The sequence below is a fragment of the Colias croceus genome, chromosome 30, assembly GCF_905220415.1.
Source record: "Colias croceus chromosome 30, ilColCroc2.1".
NCBI classification, from domain to species: domain Eukaryota; kingdom Metazoa; phylum Arthropoda; class Insecta; order Lepidoptera; family Pieridae; genus Colias; species Colias croceus.
In genome coordinates, this window is record NC_059566.1 from 4,085,960 (window position 1) to 4,107,739 (window position 21,780).

Genomic DNA, 21,780 nt, shown 5'->3' on the forward strand with positions numbered 1-21,780 from the left:
AGAATACATTATTTATTTATATATTGCTTGAATTATTTCTTCATCTGTAATACAATAATATGTATTATAAAGCTGAAGAGTTTGTTTGTTTGAACGCGCTAATCTCAGGAACTACTGGTCCGATTTAAAAAATTATTTCGGTGTTAGATAGCTCACTCATTTAAATAATACCCTTTATATTTTAACAAAAATATCTTTAACATTTAATACGCATGACAATACGCGTGCGTATGGTCGGTCTAGCTATGAACGGTTTTATGAATTTCCATACATATGACAAGCGCGACTGACGTACGCACTGATGGTCGGTCAAGCTCTGCAACCGGCCTAAATTGTGTTAAAATAAGAAAAGTGCGTGCAAAATATAGGTAATTTTATTAGTAAAAATAAAACATCTTCAAAAAAATATATTTTATTGATAATAATAAATATGTAAATGAACATTTACACTTTACAGCTATAATAGGAACGCTTATAATTATAAGACAGTTATAATCTTAATATATATAAATCTCGTGTCACAATGTTTGTCCTCAATGGACTCCTAAACCACTTAACCGATTATAATAAAATTCGCACACCATGTGCAGTTCGATCCAACTTGAGAGATAGGATAGTTTAAATCTCAAATCGTTTTAGAGAAAGCGGGCGAAGCCGCGGGCGCTAAGCTAGTAATAGAATATATTTGAAATAAGTACATTTTATCAAAATTATTGTGGTCCGTTTATTTCATATTATGAAATTGATATTAAATTTTTAATATTATAGTCTGCTGTAGTTTTATTGTCATTTAAATCAGTCTGTATTTAATTTTTCAAATGTCAATACAAATTCAAGTAATCTTCACTACATAGTTTAAAACAAAGTCGCTTTCTCTGTCCCTTTAATCTTTTAAACTACGCAACCGCTTTTGATGCGATTTTTTTAAATAGATAGTCATTCAAGAGGAAGGTTTTAGTATATAATTTATTAGGTTTTAGACACAGCGGGTGAAGCAGCGGGCGGAAAGCTAGTCTATAATATAAAAATGAATCCCAAAATGTATTGGTAAGCGCATAACTTGAGAACGGCTGAACCGATTTCGTTAATTCTTTTTTTATAATATTCCTTGAAGTATAAGCCCCGCAAGTTGATATTGCGATGGAACCTTGTCGCAATAACAGCCGTGTGACGTCATCCGTCGAAACAAAGTAAAGATAGCAAAAAATTTTTTAATAAAAAGTAAATAATATGTTTATTCTAAGAAATTTCGGCACCATAAAAAACTAGTTTTGTATGCTGCTTATAAAAAAAAATGATTACACCCTTAAGTTATATATATATACTAATAGTTATATTGTTGATGTGTAAATATGAATTTTTTTTTAATTAATGTTATGTAAATATAAATTACTAGCTTACCGCCCAGGGCTTCGCCCGCTTCGTCTCAAACCTAATAAATTATTCACTAAAACCTTCCTATTGAATCACTCTATGTATTAAAAAAACGACAACAATATAACTCAACAATAAAACAGGATAATTAGCGCGGGCTGAATTTGCGAACGGTACTGACGGGTCGACGTCGACTACGTCACCAAGATGGACGCCAATCGCAATATCAACTTGCGGGGCTTATACGAGGTTGGTTCTTATGGAGAGAAAACGTTAACATGTACCACGGGCGAAGCCGGGGTGGATTGCGAGTTCAATATATTTTCAGAATTTAATGTCATTTTATAAAATATAGTCCTGGAAAATATTGTATCAGGCACATGTATAAAACTAAGGCTAAATAAAAAATAAAATAGTTCTTATATAGAATCGACGATATTATACAGGGTGTCTCAAAAGAAAGTTTATATTTTGTGGATGAATAAAAAAAAAAGTAAGCGGTGTATTGAAAAAATGTTTATTAATTATTAAAGTGCATAATATGGGAATTTATTTCTTAAAAATAATATCGTCCAAATGCAGTCCATTGCGTTCACAGCACTCATTTAATCGAACAGTAAAATTACAGTATTTATGACAGCTCGGCAGGTAGACACAGTGATGGCTGCCATTTTGCTGCTGCTGGATATTTTCTTTTAAATGCTCTAGAGAAGTTGGTTTGTTGGCATACACTTTAGATTTAAGATACCCCCACAAGAAATTATCAAGAATAGAAATTAGCGAGGAATTATTGGCCCTTACTTTTTCGAAGACGAAAGGGGGCGTGCAGTTACAGTAAATTCAGAGCGATGGTAGACGAGTTTTTAGTGCCTGCACCGCAAAACTTTCCTGGCTATAACCAGAGAATATGGTTGCAGCAAGACGGAGCTACATCACACACATCCAATATGTCTTTACCTCGAATTCATGAAATTTTTCCGGGAAAATTGATCTCTAGGAGAGGTGATATAAATTGGCCTCCACGCAGCCCTGATTTAACTCCCATGGACTTTTTCTTGTGGGGGTATCTTAAATCTAAAGTGTATGCCAAAAAACCAACTTCTCTAGTGCATTTAAAAGAAAATATCCGACACGAAATGGCAGCCGTCACTGTGTCTACCTGCCGAGCTGTCATAAATAATTTTAGTGTTCGATTAAATGAGTGCTGTGAACGCAATGGACTGCATTTGGACGATATTATTTTTAAGAAATAAATTCCCATATTATGCACTTTAATAATTAATAAACATTTTTTCAATACACCGCTTACTTTTTTTTTTATTCATCCACAAAATATAAACTTTCTTTTGAGACACCCTGTATAATAATTTAATACATTCTTATTAATATAATATGTAGTTAAGTGCGGTGGAATCTAAGCTAAAATAACTTAAAATCAGTACATGCATACTTAAAGTTAGTTTTCCGGCAGCTTTATTTTAAAAAAGTTATCAATAGACGTTTGCACTAAATTATCTGATTTTTTTACAGTTTTCTTTAATTTTCTTCTAATAGGCGATATTTCCGTGTCCGGTTTTAAAAGCACACCGCTTTGTGAATTTTCTGGATAATTCAACACATATTGTTTCAAAACTTTTCTTTCCTCCTTCGATTTCGTTATTTTCAACTTCAATTGTTCTTTCTTCCATTTTATATTGACGTGAATATTTTTATCGCGTATTGACAGTTCGGTTTCGCGCCTTTTTCCGCGTGACACTTTTTTACTTTTTCTACTGGCAGCATTCTCTGACATATCAAAGACGAAATTGATGTTCCTTTTGCTCTTTACTTTATCTGTGACGTAACGTTTTTTAATTTTCGATTTGACCCTTTTATTTTTTTCACGTCTCTTGTCTTTGGTCTTTCGAATTTCGGAACGGTTTTTCGATTTTTCTTCTTTTGAATCGGTTTTATTTTTGTTGGTGACTTCGTTCAAATATTGATTTTTGAAGCTTTCTACATCAATGTCTATGTTTTTGCCAGCAATTTCTTTACGCGGGCTGAATTTTAGCGGGACAATTTTATCTTTGTCACTTGGCGCGATTTTAACAACATTAATATCTAGTTTTTGATCGTTTTTCGATATTTCGATTGCTGAATCGGTATTGACAATTACCGGTTTTGATTTAGGACTAATGATCGGTAGATTTTTATCAAGAAACTCTTCAGTTAGTATATTGGAAGTATCCATATGATTTTCATTTTCTATATTATTTTTGTTCGACATATTTGTAAAATTTTGACATATTATAGGATTTTCTTGAGTGTTGCCATGTTCTTTCTTTATATCTTGAACAAGATCTACTTCCATTTTCTGGAATAAAAATAAAACTGTTCTTAAATAGTACAGATAAGAAATAAAAAATAGAGATAGATGTAAATTGTATATTTTCAAATATGGCAATATTAAGAATTAAGAATAAATGTAACATTTTGAGCTATTGTACCTGAGAAACAGCATCAGTTATGTCACAGCTCTTTTTAGGCGATATCCATTCTTTTACTGGTTCTTTTATTTTTGGTCGCTCTTTCAATATATTATTTAGAACGTTGTCTATAACGGTACTGAAAATAAAAATAATATAAATTATTTATATTTAAACGAAAAAATACATGCTTCAATTAGATGAAATTATTCTGTTCTCTTCTACTTTATGAACGTAGTAGTATCCATACTAATATTATAAATGCGAAAGTAACTCTGTCTGTCTGTCTGTTACTCAATCACGCATTAACTACAGAACGAATTTGCATGAAATTTCGTATAGAGATATTTTGATGCCCGAGAAAGGACATAGGATAGGTTTTATCCCGGAAATCCCGCGGGAACGGGAACTATGCGGGTATTTCTTTGAAAACGCGGGCAAAGCCGCGGGCGGAAAGCTAAGCGGATTATCAATCTAAAATTTACTCACTTCACAATTTTCTTCTTCACAGCCAAAGGCCTCGGCTTCCTTATTTTCTCTCTTATAACATCTATCACTTCGCTAGAGTTCCACGCTAAACTGTCGAGCGTTTCGATGTCTTCTAACTTCTTTTCCAATAGTTTTATAGGCGATTGTAGTTTATTTTCCAAATTCTTGTAGTACGATTCGAAAATTCTTCGCTTTGGCGGTTTTAGATTCAACTCGCTCCTGCTTGTTATCGTGTTTTCTGATGCTGTGAAGAAAAAAAAAAAGCGTTTATAACAAAGTTTCATAAATATACTAGCTTACCGCCCGCGGCTTCGTCCGTTTGTTCTAAAACCTAATTAACCTAATAATATCTAAAACCTAATGCTTAAATCTTTAAAAATACGGAACGGATTTTGATGCGGTTATTTTAATACATAGAGTGATTCAAGGGGAAGGGTAGAAGAGGAAGGTACATAATTTACTAGGTTTGAGACAAAGCGGGCGAAGCCGCGGGCGGTAAGCTAGTAAATTAATAAAAAAGAGCGTGTATGTCGAGCACACGTGTCAGACGTGAAACTTCTTTGGCAAGATTCCAAAATCGTCTTACTCCATGACGTGACGGTATTGCCATGACGCGACCTTGAAATTTTTCTCTCAACGCGCCTAAAGAAAAATAAAAAATTATAAAAAAAACACACTTACTCTGATCGTTTGTTTGAACTTTTTCTTGATTTACATTCGAACTTGACGGCCTGTGAAATATAAATAACAAGCATTATTATAAATCGGTTAAAAATATTATTAAATCAAGGTTCTATTTAACTCAATATGTATTACAAAAACATAAACAAGAAAAATCTATACTATTAATATTATAAAGTTGAAGAGTTTGTTTGAACGCGCTAATCTCAGGAACTACTGGTTCGATTTGAAAAATTATTTCGGTGTTAGATAGCCCGTTTATCGAGGAAGGCTATAATCATCACGCTAAGACCAACAGGAGCGGAGCAATGCGGGTAAAACCGCAGGGCACAACTTAATTAAATTCAGTGAAATTAATTAAATTTTCATATTAAAAACTTCCAATGATAAACAAGAAAAATAGCCTTAAAATGTGTACTAGTGTAACACGTAAGAAGTGAAACTTCTTTATGACCTTATTTTTCAAAAAATAATTTACTATATGCAACTTTACAGAAATACGTCGAATCACGCGTGGTAGGGATAAGAAAAAGATGGCGCGTAACGGAAAAATGTCACGCGTAACGAAAAATTTACTTTAATTACACTAAATTTTTTTCCAACCCCGATAAAGAAGTTTCACTTCAATAATTTTTAAACGGCATTTTTTTCTGCTGTAAAAAATTTAAATATAAATTTTCAAAAAATTAAACTTACATATTATTAACAAATAACTTCGGTTTAGTTCTTCTTAACGACATTCGGCTTGGCATCCTCGGCCCTTGTCTCGACCTTGATAAATTTTGATTTGGATCTGGAAGTGTCACTGAAATAAAAAAATACATACATCACATCATATAGTAGTTGGCTAAACAAATCCCGATGCAACTTGCGTTTATCGATAGTTGCAAAGTAATATAAAAATAGTTGGCTTAACAAAACCTCATGCAAATCGCGTTTAGATAGCCGCAAAGTAACTCTCATTCTTAATAAATATAAAAATACTCGGCTAAACAAATCCCGATGCAACTTGCGTTTATCGATAGTTGCAAAGTAATATAAAAATAGTTGGCTTAACAAAACCTCATGCAACTCGCGTTTATAGAAAGCCGCAAAGTAACTCTCATTCTTATTATATATATAAAAATACTCGGCTAAACAAATCCCGATGCAACTTGCGTTTATCGATAGTTGCAAAGTAATATAAAAATAATCGGCTAAACAGAAATCATTACGACTTAAATCTATCGATGTTTCGATAACACACAAACATCCCTTATTGACTAAACAGAAAATAAATATCGTCTTATATGTATGTTTGCGCAAATTGACGACTAGCGCCTATTTTGCTAAACAAAAACCAATGCGACTCACGTCTATCGACACACACAGGTCCTCCCCCTATCCTTAAACACACACACTCAAATACCTCCACACTTGCTAAACAAAAACCGATGCGACTCACATCTATCAATAGCTTTCAAGTACTCCACATCACTAGGTGCAGCCGGTTCACACACAGCACATACATACAAATTCGTATGTATGTCCGCGCATAGTGCGTGTGCGCCTACACTACCGCATAGAAGACATAGTTTTATATCCCATGGGCTGAAAAAGAACAATCTTATATATAAATCTCGTGTCACAATGTTTGTCCTCAATAGACTCCTAAATCACTTAACCGATTATAATAAAATTCGCACACCATGTGCAGTTCGATCCAACTTGAGAGATAGGATATTTTAAATCTCAAATCGTTTTAGAGAAAGCGGGCGAAGCCGCGAGCGGTAAGCTAGTAACTAATAAGTATACAGCATAAATAGGCTGAAGAGTTTGTTTGTTTGAACGCGCTAATCTCAGGGATAACTGGTCCGATTTGAAAAATTATATCACTGTTAGACAACCCATTTTATCGATGAGCAATGCTGGTAAAACCGCGGGGCACGGCTAGTCTACACTTATCTACACTAATATTATAAAGAGGAAAACTTTGTTTGTTTGTTTGTTTGATTGTAAGGAATAGGCTCGTAAACTACTGGACCGATTTTAAAAATTCTTTCACCATTCGAAAGCTACATTATCCACGAGTAATATAGGCTATATATTATGACGCTAAGACCAACAGGAGCGGAGCCACGCGGGTAAAGCCGCGCGGCACAGCTAGTTTATAATATTATATATATACTATTTACTAATATTATAAAGCTGAAGAGTTTGTTTGTTTGAACGCGCTAATCTCGGGAACTACTGGTCCGATTTGAAAAATTCTTTCGGTGTTAGATAGCCCATTTATCGAGGAAGGCTATAGGCTATATATCATCACGCTACCAACAGGAGTGAAACCGCGCGGAGCAGTTAGTTTATTTATAATTACCCATTATCAATATTATGTTCCCTTCCTTGTGGACACTTGCATTCTGGCACATTGCAAACAATTTTCCTTTCATATATTTCAGCGAACGCGTTCTGTTCTAGTTCCCACGCTGCGTCTCTGTAAAATCCATACTATAATATTATAAATGCGAAAGTAACTCTGTCTGTCTGTCTGTTACTCAATCACGCCTAAACTACTACCTAAACTTACGCCTAAACTACTATAATTTGCATGAAATTTGGTATGGAGATATTTTGATACCCGAGAAAGGACATAGGCTACCTTTTATTGCGAAATATTTACCACGGGCGAAGCCGGGGCGGACCGCTAGTAAGTTATAATTATACCAAGTTTCATCGAAATCGAACCGTTAGTTTTCACGTGATGCCTGAACATACAGACACAAATTTTTTTTAATCACATATTTGGGTTTGGTATCGATCCAGTAACACCCCCTGCTATTTATTTTTTCAATATTTTCAATGTACAGAATTGACCCTTCTACAGATTTATTATATGTACAGTGGAATCCGTTTATAATGACATTTAAGGGGAATATCAAACACGTCATAATAAACGGACCTCATACAAAGCATTTTGTAGAAAATAAATCTCCTGTTTTTGTTAATATTTAATACAGAGAAACAAAATAGAGATGCCTACACATTGAGACTCAAAACAAACAAAAAAAAAAGTGTTGTCGGATATCACAATTTTCCCAAACAGAAATTATTAGTGTTGAAAGTTTTAGAATTCATTTCGGTCAGTATAACCGGACAATTCATTAAAAATTGGTCACAATAAATGATATGTCACTATAAACAAAGTCATTTTATCCGACTTTTATTAAGAATTTTATATCAAAACCAAACTTTGCTGTGTAATAATAAGCGGTTGGTCAATATAACCGAAGTCATAATCAAAGAATCTACTGTATATATAATATATTATTATTTTGCATAAAAATACCCAATTACATAATTAATATTACTTACCTATCTGGTATATAATACCCTTGACTCATAACAGCATTGTAGAATTGTTTTTTATCATTACATAGCGGACATTTTAAATAATGCATGCCTGCACTTAAGGCCATTCTCTGAAAAATAATAAAAATATAGGTAATTTTGTCAAACATTTTGTTATAAATCTAATAATATAAAGCTGAAGAGTTTGTTTGAACGCACTAATCTCATGAACTAGTGGTCCTACTTGAAAAATTATTTCGGTGACAGATAGTCCATTTATCGAGGAAGGCTATAGGCTATATATCATCACGCTAAGACCAACAGGAGCGGAGCAATGCGGGTAAAACTGCGGGGCACAGCTAGTTATACATACAATAAAAATTAAAACTAAAAATCATTTATATATAACAACTTAAATAACATGGTTCTCAATTATATAAAAAACGCCGTGTATCACTCGGGGACTGGGGCGGTTGCGTTATTGCATGCTATGCCTTCAAGCCACACCTCCGCCCGTCAGAGTGCGGAGCGTGAGGTTTTTTCGTTACGGAATTTCTCGATTCGGTCCCCGCGATAGAAGCTATGCAATATCTTAATAATAATGCAACTATGGAGTTTCTTGTCGATTCTTCTCCATAGATACTGCTTTCCGAATCGGTGGTAAATGTTAAAAATACTTATCTATGTAATGACGATTCGAAAGTGCTACTAAATAGTAGTCTTATTGAATAAATGAATGTTTGAGTTTGAGTTTTATTTACCTGTAAACAACATCTATGGAACCAGGCATCTCTCGCACAGCAAGGCGGCCAAAATGTCCCAAGAGACGGAAAAGGATCAACTTTTTCATAGCATATAACACATACCATATCTTGTTGTATGTCTGTAATAAAAAAGCACACGTGTCAGAAGTGAAACTTCCTTAAGCTGCGAAGATACCAAAATCGCCTTACTCCATGACGTGGCGGTATTGTCCGACGCGGCATTGATATTTTACTGTCAACGCTCCTAAAGTATTACTTCAATAATATTATAGAACTGAGGAGTTTGTTTGTTAGAACGTGCTAATCTCAGGAACAAATGGTCCGATTTGAAAAATTCTTTCGCTGTTAGACAGCGCATTTATCGAGGCTATAGGCTATATATCATCACGCTAAGACCAACAGGAGCGGAGCACTGCGGGTAATAGCAGTATTATAAATGGGTAAGTTGTCAAGAATGTATGGACATATGTTTATTGCTCTTGCACGCCCAAAATACTGAACCAATTTCGATGATAGTTGGCAGTAATGAAGCTTATGCAACAAAATAACACAAACTATAGAAATACTAGCTTTTGCCGGCGGATAGCGCGACACAGAGAAACATAAATTTTTATAAAGTATTATAAATAATGAAATAGTAATATTTTTTTTTTCACACACGGCACGATCTGATCCTATACTAAGCATTCGCTTGTGTTATGGAAACCAGATGGCTGATAAACATACATATATATAATTTTAAATACTTATATAGATAATTAACACCCAGACACAGAGCAAACATCTATGTTCATCACACAAATATTTGCCCCGGGCGGGAATCGAACCCACAACCTCTGACTTGGAAGGTACCACTACCAACCAACCAACCGGTCAGTCAAATTACCTTCAGATATAATTTCCTCCTTCACCACTACAGCTTTTAATTTCCTTTCTTTTATCTTTCTTTCCTTAATGTTTTCTAATATGTTATTTGCTATCTTTTGTTTAGGTGCATGCTTCCAACAATATGATCTGAAAATATATTAAATGCTTAATTTATTTATTCAATGAGACTTCTTCCACTTTTGAATTTAAACTGTCCAATAGGAGTTAAATCTTAATATATATAAATCTCGTGTCACAATGTTTGTCCTCAATGGACTCCTAAACCACTTAAACGATTATAATAAAATTTGCACACCATGTGCAGTTCGATCCAACTTGAGAGATAGGATAGTTTAAATCTCAAATCGTTTTAGAGAAAGCGGGCGAAGCCGCGGGCGGTAAGCTAGTCTACACATAAATTAAAGTAACACTTAACCTACTATAATATTATAAATGCGAAAGAGTGTGAGGATGAGTGTATGTGTGTTTGTTACTCTTTCACGCAAATACTAACTTTTAAAAAATAAAACGGGAAAATGTCCAAAAAAGTTACATTAAACACTCTCATACATTGAATTTTCCATACATTTTGTGTTCAAAGATAATGTTTGAAGTGACGTCCTCGTTTTGGAATACCATTGTATTCCACTGTGCTATATAGTTCGGGTCGAGAGAGATCTATCAGTTCCTTCTTGTCGTTGTCGTTCCATGCTGAAATGCACCTGGGTGACGGGGGGTAAAGTTAAAGTGACGGAAGAAAGTGACGGGAGGTAAAGTGACGCGAGTTAAAGTGACGGGAGATAAAGTGACGCGAGTTAAAGTGACGGGAGGTAAAGTGACGGGAGTTAATGTGACGGGAGGTAAAGTGACGGAAGCTTAAGTGACGCGAGTTAAAGTGACGGGAGATAAAGTGACGGAAGCTTAAGTGACGCGAGTTAAAGTGACGGGAGATAAAGTGACGAGAGGTAAAGTGACGCGAGTTAAAGTGACGGGAGGTAAAGTGACGGGAATTAATGTGACGGGAGGTAAAGTGACGGGAGTTAATGTGACGGGAGGTAAAGTGACGGAAGCTTAAGTGACGCGAGTTAAAGTGACGGGAGATAAAGTGACGAGAGATAAAGTGACGGAAGCTTAAGTGACGCGAGTTAATATGATGGAAGATAAAGTGACGAGAGGTAAAGTGACGCGAGTTAAAGTGACGGGAGATAAAGTGACGGGAGGTAAAGTGACGGGAGGTAAAGTGACGGAAGCTTAAGTGACGCGAGTTAAAGTGACGGGAGATAAAGTGACGAGAGATAAAGTGACGGAAGCTTAAGTGACGCGAGTTAATATGATGGAAGATAAAGTGACGAGAGGTAAAGTGACGCGAGTTAAAGTGACGGGAGATAAAGTGACGGAAGCTTAAGTGACGCGAGTTAATATGATGGAAGATAAAGTGACGAGAGGTAAAGTGACGCGAGTTAAAGTGACGGGAGATAAGGTGACGGGAGGTAAAGTGACGGGAGGTAAAGTGACGGAAGCTTAAGTGACGCGAGTTAAAGTGACGGGAGATAAAGTAACGAGAGGTAAAGTGACGCGAGTTAAAGTGACGGGAGGTAAAGTGACGGGAGTTAATGTGACGGGAGGTAAAGTGACGGAAGCTTAAGTGACGCGAGTTAAAGTGGCGAGAGTTAAAGTGACGGGAGTTAATGTGACGGGAGGTAAAGTGACGGAAGCTTAAGTGACGCGAGTTAAAGTGGCGAGAGTTAAAGTGACGGGAGATAGAGTGACGAGAGATAAAGTGACGCGAGTTAGTGACGGGAGGTAAAGTGACGCGAGTTAAAGTGACCCGAGTTAAAGTGGCGTGAGTTAAAGTTAAAGTTGGTCAAAATTATTTCGATTTCGGGAATATATACTTATAGATAATAAAGGGAAACGTTAAATGTAGTTTAAAACAACGAATGACAAAAGTGACGGGAGGTAGTGACGATTTCCACTAAATGAATTTTTATTAAAATTTGCTAAGTCATTTAAGCACCATGAAAAGAACCAAAATATTTCATATTACATGTTTAGGATAGTCATATCTCATACTTAATGTATGGGATGTTTGGTGTAATTGTTTTTGGATATTTCCCGTTTTATTTTTAAAAAGTTATTGTTGTTATTTTACTCATTAGGTACTCATCAGTATAAAGTTTTTTGATATCTGCAATAGTTACGGAATGATCAACTGTGCACACTTAACGATTACACCCTGTATAGTAGTACATAATATATCAAAATAACTGTAGTCTGTTTGTTTGTTTGTTCAGGCTAATCTCTGAAACGGCTATATTGATTTTGATGCTACTCTACTTTAAAGATGATGATAAAGGAAAATTCTTTACCATTAACAGTTTAATAACTCAGCCCCCGGAATCACAGCCACAATAGAAAATCTATTGTGTCGTGGCCCGATCGGGCCGCTCGGGGCTAAATGGGTTAAGTACACACAGACTAACATACAAACAGACACTTCAATTAAATATACTTGTTCACAAGTCTTCTTACTTGTAATTTCCGTGAAACATAGATATAGCATTTTTCTCTCTGCCACATGGTAAATGAAATTGCTTCCTACATTGTGATACGGAACATCCTAAGGTCGCTCCTTCTTTGTTGCAATATGAACACCGCTGTAAGTTAAAAAAAATTATACTTGAGTACATTTTTTAATGTGTTTTTCAATGTTAGCTTTCTGGCTGGCTGCTGCCATCTGGGCTGCTACATCTTAATGTGAGTGCGTGGGTGAACGGAACGTTACTCTGTTAGCGACAAGCGCAAGAGCTTTCCCCCTTGACGGGGATCATGAGCCTCAGCTTGGGCCGTCCCTTGAGTGGAGGAGGCCAGAAGGGCAGGACTCGGTTGGGCACTATATTTGAATAAAGGACAGACAAAATTATATGAGAAGAAGCATTATGTTAGTTTTTATAACTGAGTGAAATACTAAATGGCTATAATTAAATAGAGAACATTCTACGTAGTTATTTGGAAATTACAAATTTCATGTGTTGAAATATTTACATAGACAAGTGATAACTGCGTTAAAAACAACCGACTTCAAACTTGCACTTGCAACATTTACTAATACAGACAAAAATGCTCATAAAATAAAAACTACTGGGCCTATCCAAATAAAATTTTTATGGGACCAATTCGACACCAGCCCGCATCGAACAAAAAAAGAATCACGTAAATCGGTTCAGAAACCTCGGAGTAATCGGTGTACATACATAAAAAAAAAACATACCGGCCGAATTGATAACCTCCTCCTTTTTTTTGAAGTTGGTTAAAAATTGTACATCAAATACAATATACTTTTGTATAGAAGATTTTTAATATTGTGATAGTTTATTTTCTTAGCATAAGGATTAAAATGTACCACTGGAAGATACTTGTTCCCACGACACAGGGAATCCTAGTGTGGGAGCAAGGGTTTTCAATATCTATGCATCTTATATTTTTTGGAAATAAAGTTTATTGTTTATTGTTGTTGTTAAATATTTTGTTAAAAGAATACTTGTGTTATCTACAATAAAATCTAAGCAAAAAATATAATTTTTAGAGTTTTGGTCTATTTTTCTGTATGCGGCTAGTTACTTACATGTTTCTTGCTTCTTTCAATCTCCGCCAAAATATCAGGGTATAGGAAACCAAAGAGGCCTTCTTCTTCTTTACCCTTTTGTATTAGACAGCATGAGAGCAGCTGAAATATACAACATATTAGATATACACTTAGATATTATTTTTATGTTTTTGATAGTACAACTTATGATAATATAATTTATCTATAACTTTGTGGAGGAAGGAAGGTGGAATTCCTCCATCGAAAAAGGGAGGATCCTCGACCAGTCTACTCGACTGGCCGGCCTTGAAGGCCCCCATGAATGATGTCGGAAAGTTGTATATATGCTCTGTAGCGAAAACATTTCGCTTGCGCGATTCAGAGCGAGGTGTCGCTACAACTTAATATATGATCGTATCAATATAATATGTAATATTATGTGTGTAATATAGTATATTATTATATCTATATTTTACATTATGCTAGTAATATTGTATTTCTTTTCCTTTCTTCAATTATTTCTCTCGGGGCTCACTGAAAATTGGTGCTGCAACGTTTTTTACGTCACAGTTGTTCACCGAGTGATTTCCCCTTTTAATGGCATCATGCTTCACAGACTACACACTTCAATGTGTATTTTTAGTACCATGTAAGTACTGTTTTCTAATTATAATTGTAATTTAATACCATGTAAGTTTGTATGTGCCATTGAATAAATGTTTTCTTTCTTTCTTTCTAATAAGTAAATGTTCATGAATACCAAAGTATATTTATAGGGTTCAAATGTGAGTTCTAACATGTTTAAACATAAACAAAAATCATAGGGTAGATCTTACTGTTCCATTTCCATACTATGTATATCAACCTGTTTATATAACTTACCACACAAAAATAGTGGACATGTATGTCGCCAATAGCATATAATTTACCATAAATAACTTCATCGTCTACTTCCCGCATGCAGAAGGCACAAGGAGCGCATTTAGAAGCTACTCTTGCTAATAGATGTTTACTTTTCCTAATACTCAACTTGGATAACATCATTGTACAAAAGTACACACATAAAATTAACTAATAAACAACAGTTCATTAACAAATATATACAAAATTATGAACAAAACATAATATAACGGAGAATTTGCTATCTATTTGTAAAAGAACACATAATTTGTTGGTTCTCGATTTCACTTTGATTAAAAGTAAACGTCAAAATAAATTAACGTTTGGCGGGAAACCGTGTTGTTATCCGTAATTTATTGTCTATGGGTAATAATCATGGAAAAATGGAACCAAATGGAACCTTAGAATGGAACGCACTTTGAATATTTTTTATTGAAAGTAAAATATTTAAAAATACATATTCGTTTAATTAAAATTTTAATAGTATCAGTGTGGTTACAGTTTTGCTATTTCATTGTAAATTTATTTAATTTCTGCATAAACTTCGTTGTTTTAAGAGTTATTATAATTAAAACAAAAAGTTTTGCATGCTTTTCTACTTTAATATCAGTGTTTTTCCAAATTGGTTAGTCAACGTGTTATTATTTTTGATTATTATACCTAGATAAAGATAGCCTCAGTACTGACACATCGAATCTCTAGAATCTAGAAGTTCTGTATTAGACCATTTTAGGTACGCTTTGAACACCGTAGCAGCCAGTATAGCACCTCTCTCTACCGTAATTTAAAAATATTTGGGGATATAACACTATTTTTACATCATTAATAATAATTATAAGTCTGAAGTCTCAACTCTGAGCAAAATAAAGTGCCATCCCGTGAAATACCTAATCGTGAAATAGAAGAGGAAAAGACTCGTGTTGTTTATGGTAGGAAGTACTTTTTCATTACCTACAAATTATGAGCAATTAGTGTCAAGCAACACTAAATTGAAAACGTCAAAAAATAATAAAAAGCCGCAAAGGCGACCGTAGGTTTTTATTTTTAACAATGTTGTGTTTGTTTATTATTTAAAAAAAACACTCTTTAAGAGTGGAAATTATTTTGTCTAGTCTTATATTTAACCGTTAAGTTTCGCAAGGCAATTCAGATCCATCAAATGAAGTTAATGTGCCATAAAAGTGTTGGTGATTTTCTTTGTTTTGAAAGTAATGAATCGTGGTGCTATATTTTAATATTTAGAGTGGTTTCCAGTTGGGTCAAGTAAAAAAACGGCTGTAGCACGTATCTGACTACGTTTCTACGAGTTATGAATCGCAGGAAAGGCTGAAAATACGATCCCGCCATTTTGTGATTTTCCATAATAAAAATACATTTTAGATATTCGTACGGTTAATATGGATATATTGCTCAATTACCATTTAATGTACGTCAATAGCTGTGAATTGATTGAATTCTAATAAGAATCGTATAAGAATTCCTTCGAAATGTCGACGCTGAATAGTCAAACCGACTGGACAAATATTCCAAAGGAAACATTATATGAAAAATGCAGGAATATTACAGAGGAAATATATAAGAGGATAAATATAACGTTTCAAGTGAAAAAACTGGAAAATTCCACTCAGAGCGATGTTTCGGAGCAAAGGTAGGAAATTGTTAAACATTTCTCTTTTTTCAGTGTCAGGTGTTTAAATTTTTTTCATTACAATTGAAAATTAATTAGAGTCAGTTGTTATCATGTTTTCACGAAATTTTGGTAACCTTCAGCAATACTTTCTTAACCATTTTCAACAGACTAGTTGAATTCATTCTTTAATTTAAATTATATAGATTTAATTTAAAATTTACTGTAACCTTCCTAATATTGTAAATTCTAAAGTATATCTGACTTTCGTTCACATCACAAAAGTGTGTTGTATAGTTTTATGAAATGATTTTTGCATCTGGAGACTTGAGAAGATAGAGATGTGGAAATGAATATAGAATACTTATACTTTCCACCTGCGGCTTTGCCCGCATTTTCAAAGAAAAACCCTCATAGTTCCCGTTCCTGTTGGATTTCCGGGATAAAACCTATCCTATGTGTTAATCCAAGTTAGCCTCTATATGTATGCTCAATTTCATTGTAATAGGTTCAGTAGTATTAACGTGAAAGGGTAACATACACACACATCCATCCTCACAAACTTTCGCATTTATAATATTAGTAGGATAGGATAGTATAGGATTGGACAATGTGGAAATTTTCGATGGGCCCTGGAGGGAAAGTACTTGAAATACAAGATTGCAAATTTAGCTGAAAGGAAACATTCCTTTATTTTTATTTATTTATTTATTTATTTATTTTAATTCTTTATTTAACACACACATAGGTACAGAAGATAAGAGAAAAACATATAGATAGGTACACATGTTAAATAGGCGGCCTTATTGTTTTCAAGCGATCTCTTCCAGGCAACCTTTGGATAGGATTAGATTTAAGCAATAGAATGAGATAGGTGGTGTTTAAGTTAAATTAAATTAAAAAGACAACAGACAAAAAAAAAATGATATAGGTAGAAATAATGACAGAGAAAAAAAAATAATTAAAAATAAATATAATTTAAAGTGATATACATATTACATATGTAATACATTATAATAATACGAAAATAATTACTATAATACACATACATATACATATATTCTATTATATACACATACATATTTTAAGAGAATAAGAACTGCATTCAAAGAGTTTCGAAAATAAACTTAAGCGTTTCCACTAAATTGTAGTACAGAATAATGTTTCACATCTGCTAGGCATCTGTCCCATGTTTGTTAAAAATAAATTGTTTGTTAAAATTCTTATATAGTCACTTGTAATTCCAGTGACATAGGAAGCAGCGATCTAAGCAATGAGACAGATCTATTCGCCTGCGATAAAAGCTCTATATCAAGCAGTACGGAGCTGGAGAACTTGGAACTCGGCAGCGCGGCTTGTGAGAAGTATATAAACATTAATAATAACGAAGAGACGAAAGAGAAGAAGGTGCCCATTGTGAAACGGCCTAAGAAACGGTGAGTGCTGAATAGTTAAATATATAATATTATCTATACTAATATTATAAATCTAAAAAGTTTGTTTGTTTGAACGCGCTAATCTCTGGAACTACTGGTCCGATTTGAAAAATGCTTTCGGTGTTAGATAGCCCATTTATCGAGGAAGGTTATCCATACTAATATTATAAATGCGAAAGTAACTCTGTCTGTCTGTCTGTCTGTTACTCAATCACGCCTAAACTACTGAACCAATTTGCATGAAATTTGGTATGGAGATATTTTGATACCCGAGAAAGGACATAGGCTACCTTTTATTGCGAAATATGTACCACGGGCGAAGCCGGGGCGGACCTCTAGTAGGCTATATATCATCACGCTAAGACCAACAGGAGTGTAGCCACAGGGGTGAAACCGCGCGGAGCAGCTAGTAATAAATAATTATAGCGTAAAAAAATATAAAATACTGACATTAATTGTAAGATATTAGTGTTTATTATCATGCTATTAATTAATATCTGATATCTAGATATGATTAAATAAAGATCTGTTGAGACTTGTGTAAACTAAATGGATTTTTTGTTTATAATATATTCATGAGACACGAAAAACAATAATTTTTCATATGAATAATTGTTGAAACAAATATCAAATTGCAAATTATGTCTCCAGATAGAGATTGATAATATTTTTAGTTTTCATTTTGTTGATAAAAAAAGGATTAAAATATTGATGTAAGAACAGTCATTAATAACACTACACGCCCTAACTCTACAAGGCCTAACTTCACAAACTCTACACCTTAGTCAAAATATGTGGCTTGGCCGTTCGTAACTACAAGAACTATTGTATAACACAAAAGTAATGAACAGTGAATTATTAATTTTTCACCTTACGCCGATGTGAATGTAGCGAAATGGCCAAGCCACATATTTTGACTAAGGTGTAGAGTTTGTGAAGTTAGGCCTTGTAGAGTTAGGGCGTGTAGTGTTAGAAGCTTGGCTCTACATGAGATCTGATAACTTTTTGACAGTACCAGTCATATGGGATCGTCTTGGCAATATTTTACATGAAAATGTTTTTGGTGGGATTAAAATATTGGTGTAAGAACAGTCATTAATTCAACACACAAAGTTGCTGTTGCTTTAAAACTATACTATCGATTTTGATACTTTTTTAAATAGGAGAGGTGAGATTGTAAATCATTTATTAGGTTTTAGACAAAGCGACGGTAGACCCGGTATAATAGGATATTTATTTAAAAAACTTCATTTAGAGCCGATTTTTCAATCCTTGGTTAAAATTTATCTGTCCAGTAAAGTATTACACGAACATATTAAAATGTCACCTGTAAACTGTCAAATACGGACGATTAGAATACATTTTTGAAATGGTAGTTGAACACGTTATTCGTTTAATAATTTACATGATTATTCCAGATTCCGCAAGCGAATAAAAAAGAAACAAGTGAAAGACTCAGACGGGTCGAGTGACGAAGCGCCGCTGCGGGGCGAAGGGCGTCGTAGCGCTTCGCCCCGTCATGATGTGGCGCTGCCCAATATTGTTATTGTAACGAGTGGTAAGTTCTATTCATAATGTTGTTAATATGTACATAATAGTTTGTCAGTATGTTTATTATTCTATCACGCAAAAACCATAGAACAATTTTTGATAATATTTGGCAATGATGATTAACCAGTATAACACATAAGCTATTGAAATATTTGCTTTTGCGTGAGTGTATTTATTTTTTATAATATTTATTTTGAAAAATAAAGGCCATTATATCATGAGCAGGCAGGTAATTATAAAATTTTAAAGAGAAATAAGCGCAAACATATTAATCAATAAGTAAGTCTTGTATGAAATTAAAAATCTATTTTTGTAGCAAAAATTTGTTAAAAATGTAAACAAATTAAAAATACTTTTAATTACAATATATCGATATAAATCATGTTACAGATCTTAAATACAAAATCAAACAACCGCAACTTCCAGACAAGAAGCCGAAAGACCAAGGCAAGGGGGCAGAGACAAAAGACTCGCAGGGCATAGACAACTCGGAGATGTCAGAATTGTCTATGAAGGACATCAGAGATAGTAGAGTGTGCAAGATTTGTAATCTGACGTGCCGCGGGGAGAGGGGGTTGAGGTTCGTTTTTTTAGTTTAATTTATCTGTATAGTTTTGAGAAATTATGTACTTTATACTGTTCCTACTAATATAATAAATTTCCATCAGTCTGTCTCTTTTTCAAGAGTAAACGACTGAACCGATTTAGATGAAATTTGCTGAAAAGATAGTTTATCTGTACATAGTACATAGGAGAGGTATTATTCCAGAAATTTTTTTATCACATAAAATCATTTCAAATAATAGTAAATATGTATTTTTTTTTTCAGGCGGCACATGAAAATGTCACATTTGGAGAATACAGATGAAACAACTCTGGAACAACGAAATTAACAATAAGTATCCATTTATATTACATATTTTTTGTTTATTTTTCAAAAATATATTTATTTGTTTTTTTACTAGGCACTGTAATGTTCCTGAAGTATTTGTTGAAAAAAAATGTTTTTCTATTTTTATTTTTTATTGTTTTAAATCTTCAAAATAACCGCCTCTAGTTTTCGATTGCAGGTTCGATCTCTTAAAAATATCTGATTAAAGAAATATCTTATTAGGGAAAAAATATTTTCAAAATTATATACTTACATATTTATGTATAAAATACAAAATTTGTATTACTATTTTTTTTTTCAAAATTGACGATATTCGAAACGTATTTTTATTGTTTTGGTGTAACGACGTACATACATATGAAAACTTCTAGTGAAGTACATTTTAAAAATATAGTCGGATAGTATTTACATACAAAATATAAATAATAAAGGATGGCAAAGTTAAATATTTTGGTAAAAAAAATGTGTGCGTGTACTAGTGTACACGCGTAAGAAGTGAAAATTCTTTATGACCTTATTTTTCAAAAAATAATTTACTATATGCAACTTTACAGAAATACGTCAATCACGCGTGGTAGGGATAAGAAAAAGATGGCGCGTAACGGCAAAATGTCACGCGTAACGAAAAAATGTTACACTACATTTTTTTCCAACCCCGATTAAGAAGTTTCACTTCAACAGTTTAGTCAAATGACAGAACAACATAAACTGGCGCCAACTTATCCAAATTATTTTTTTAAATATCGGACACAATTATTGTCTATGAAATTTTGACAGTTCAAAAGAAAATGTCTTGAAATGGCGCGAAAATTTATTTTGCAACGAAAGTCATAGTTTTGAATGTCGTGATTAAATAAATTATGTTTGATATTAATTTATTGTACATTAATATTCAATATTAAGTTATACAAATCCACTTTTAATAATTTTGATAACTTCATAATAAAAATATATGTACATTCAATATAAAATCGAAAAAGAGACATCGTCATCGCTAAGTCGGTTTAAAATGTTATGTACTTTATTAAATTTACTAGCTTTCCGCCCGCGGCTTTGCCTGCTCTGTCTAAAACCTAATAAATTACATATTAAAACTCTTGAAACACTCTATCCATTAAAAAAACCGTATCAAAATCCGTTGAGCAATTTTAAAGATTAAAGCATACAGGGACAGAGAAAGCGACTTTGTTTTATACTATGTAGTGATAAAAAAAATATTTAATTTTGTCATCTGACAATAGTGTTAGCATAGATTCTCTTGGAACTTTAGATAGGGGAAAATTTTTGGTGATTTGGCATGGAGGTCGTTTTGGTGGCAATGGGTGGCCTGCATTGTTGAATTGAATATAATTTTTCCAAGGTTTGAAAAAATATAATAGTGTAAAAAATTACACGCGAGGTCGGGTTAAATATTAGTTTGAAATATAATAAGAATGTACTGCGATTCTACAGAGCTACCTAGTTGATGTAGGTAAATGATAACAAATCGCAGCAAGTCAACCACTATAAGGCTAGTTGCAGAGCTTGACCGACCGTCAGTGCGTACCGTCGGTCCTGACGATACGCATCAACAATTGTATGACTATGGCACTAATGCGCATGACAATACGCGTGCGTATGGTTGGTCTAGCTATGAACGGTTTTATGAATTTCCATACATATGACAAGCGCGACTGACGTACGCACTGATGGTCGGTCAAGCTCTGCAACCAGCCTAAGCAAAGTGAGGGTAGTTGGGTCAAACGTCGTATAAACAACGTCCGAGCCCCTAGGCACGATTCGTACGAATGCGCCACGAGTCAAATGATTTTTATAGTATTC

The 21,780-nt window shown here is 33.9% G+C and overlaps 2 protein-coding genes across 4 annotated transcripts; one reads left to right on the forward strand and one right to left on the reverse strand.

Annotated features, from left to right (window-relative positions):
* Positions 1–2,725: 2,725 nt before the first annotated feature.
* Positions 2,726–14,739, reverse strand: LOC123704593. The gene is made up of 13 exons (XM_045652983.1): positions 14,436–14,739; positions 13,593–13,694; positions 12,500–12,624; positions 9,987–10,114; positions 9,098–9,219; positions 8,361–8,467; positions 7,366–7,482; positions 6,454–6,599; positions 5,706–5,814; positions 5,010–5,059; positions 4,329–4,572; positions 3,861–3,978; positions 2,726–3,727 (listed from the first exon to the last, which is right to left on the reverse strand). Exons 1-13 carry the CDS (start codon positions 14,595–14,597, stop codon positions 2,831–2,833), a joined length of 2,427 nt encoding a protein of 808 aa, XP_045508939.1. The 5' UTR covers positions 14,598–14,739; the 3' UTR covers positions 2,726–2,830.
* A 624-nt stretch (positions 14,740–15,363) lies between these two features.
* LOC123704634 lies at positions 15,364–20,430 on the forward strand. Of its 3 annotated transcripts, none has more exons than XM_045653035.1 (6): positions 15,364–15,382; positions 15,708–16,101; positions 17,328–17,516; positions 18,935–19,074; positions 19,458–19,647; positions 19,897–20,430. In XM_045653035.1, the coding sequence occupies exons 2-6, from the start codon at positions 15,941–15,943 to the stop codon at positions 19,958–19,960; spliced, it is 744 nt and encodes a 247-aa protein (XP_045508991.1). In that variant the 5' UTR covers positions 15,364–15,382; positions 15,708–15,940; the 3' UTR covers positions 19,961–20,430. The 3 variants fall into 3 exon arrangements, with proteins under 3 accessions (XP_045508991.1, XP_045508990.1, XP_045508988.1); XM_045653034.1 differs by lacking the exon at positions 15,364–15,382 and adding an exon at positions 15,443–15,636; XM_045653032.1 differs by lacking the exon at positions 15,364–15,382 and having other exon boundaries at positions 15,443–16,101.
* The last annotated feature ends 1,350 nt before the right edge of the window (positions 20,431–21,780 follow it).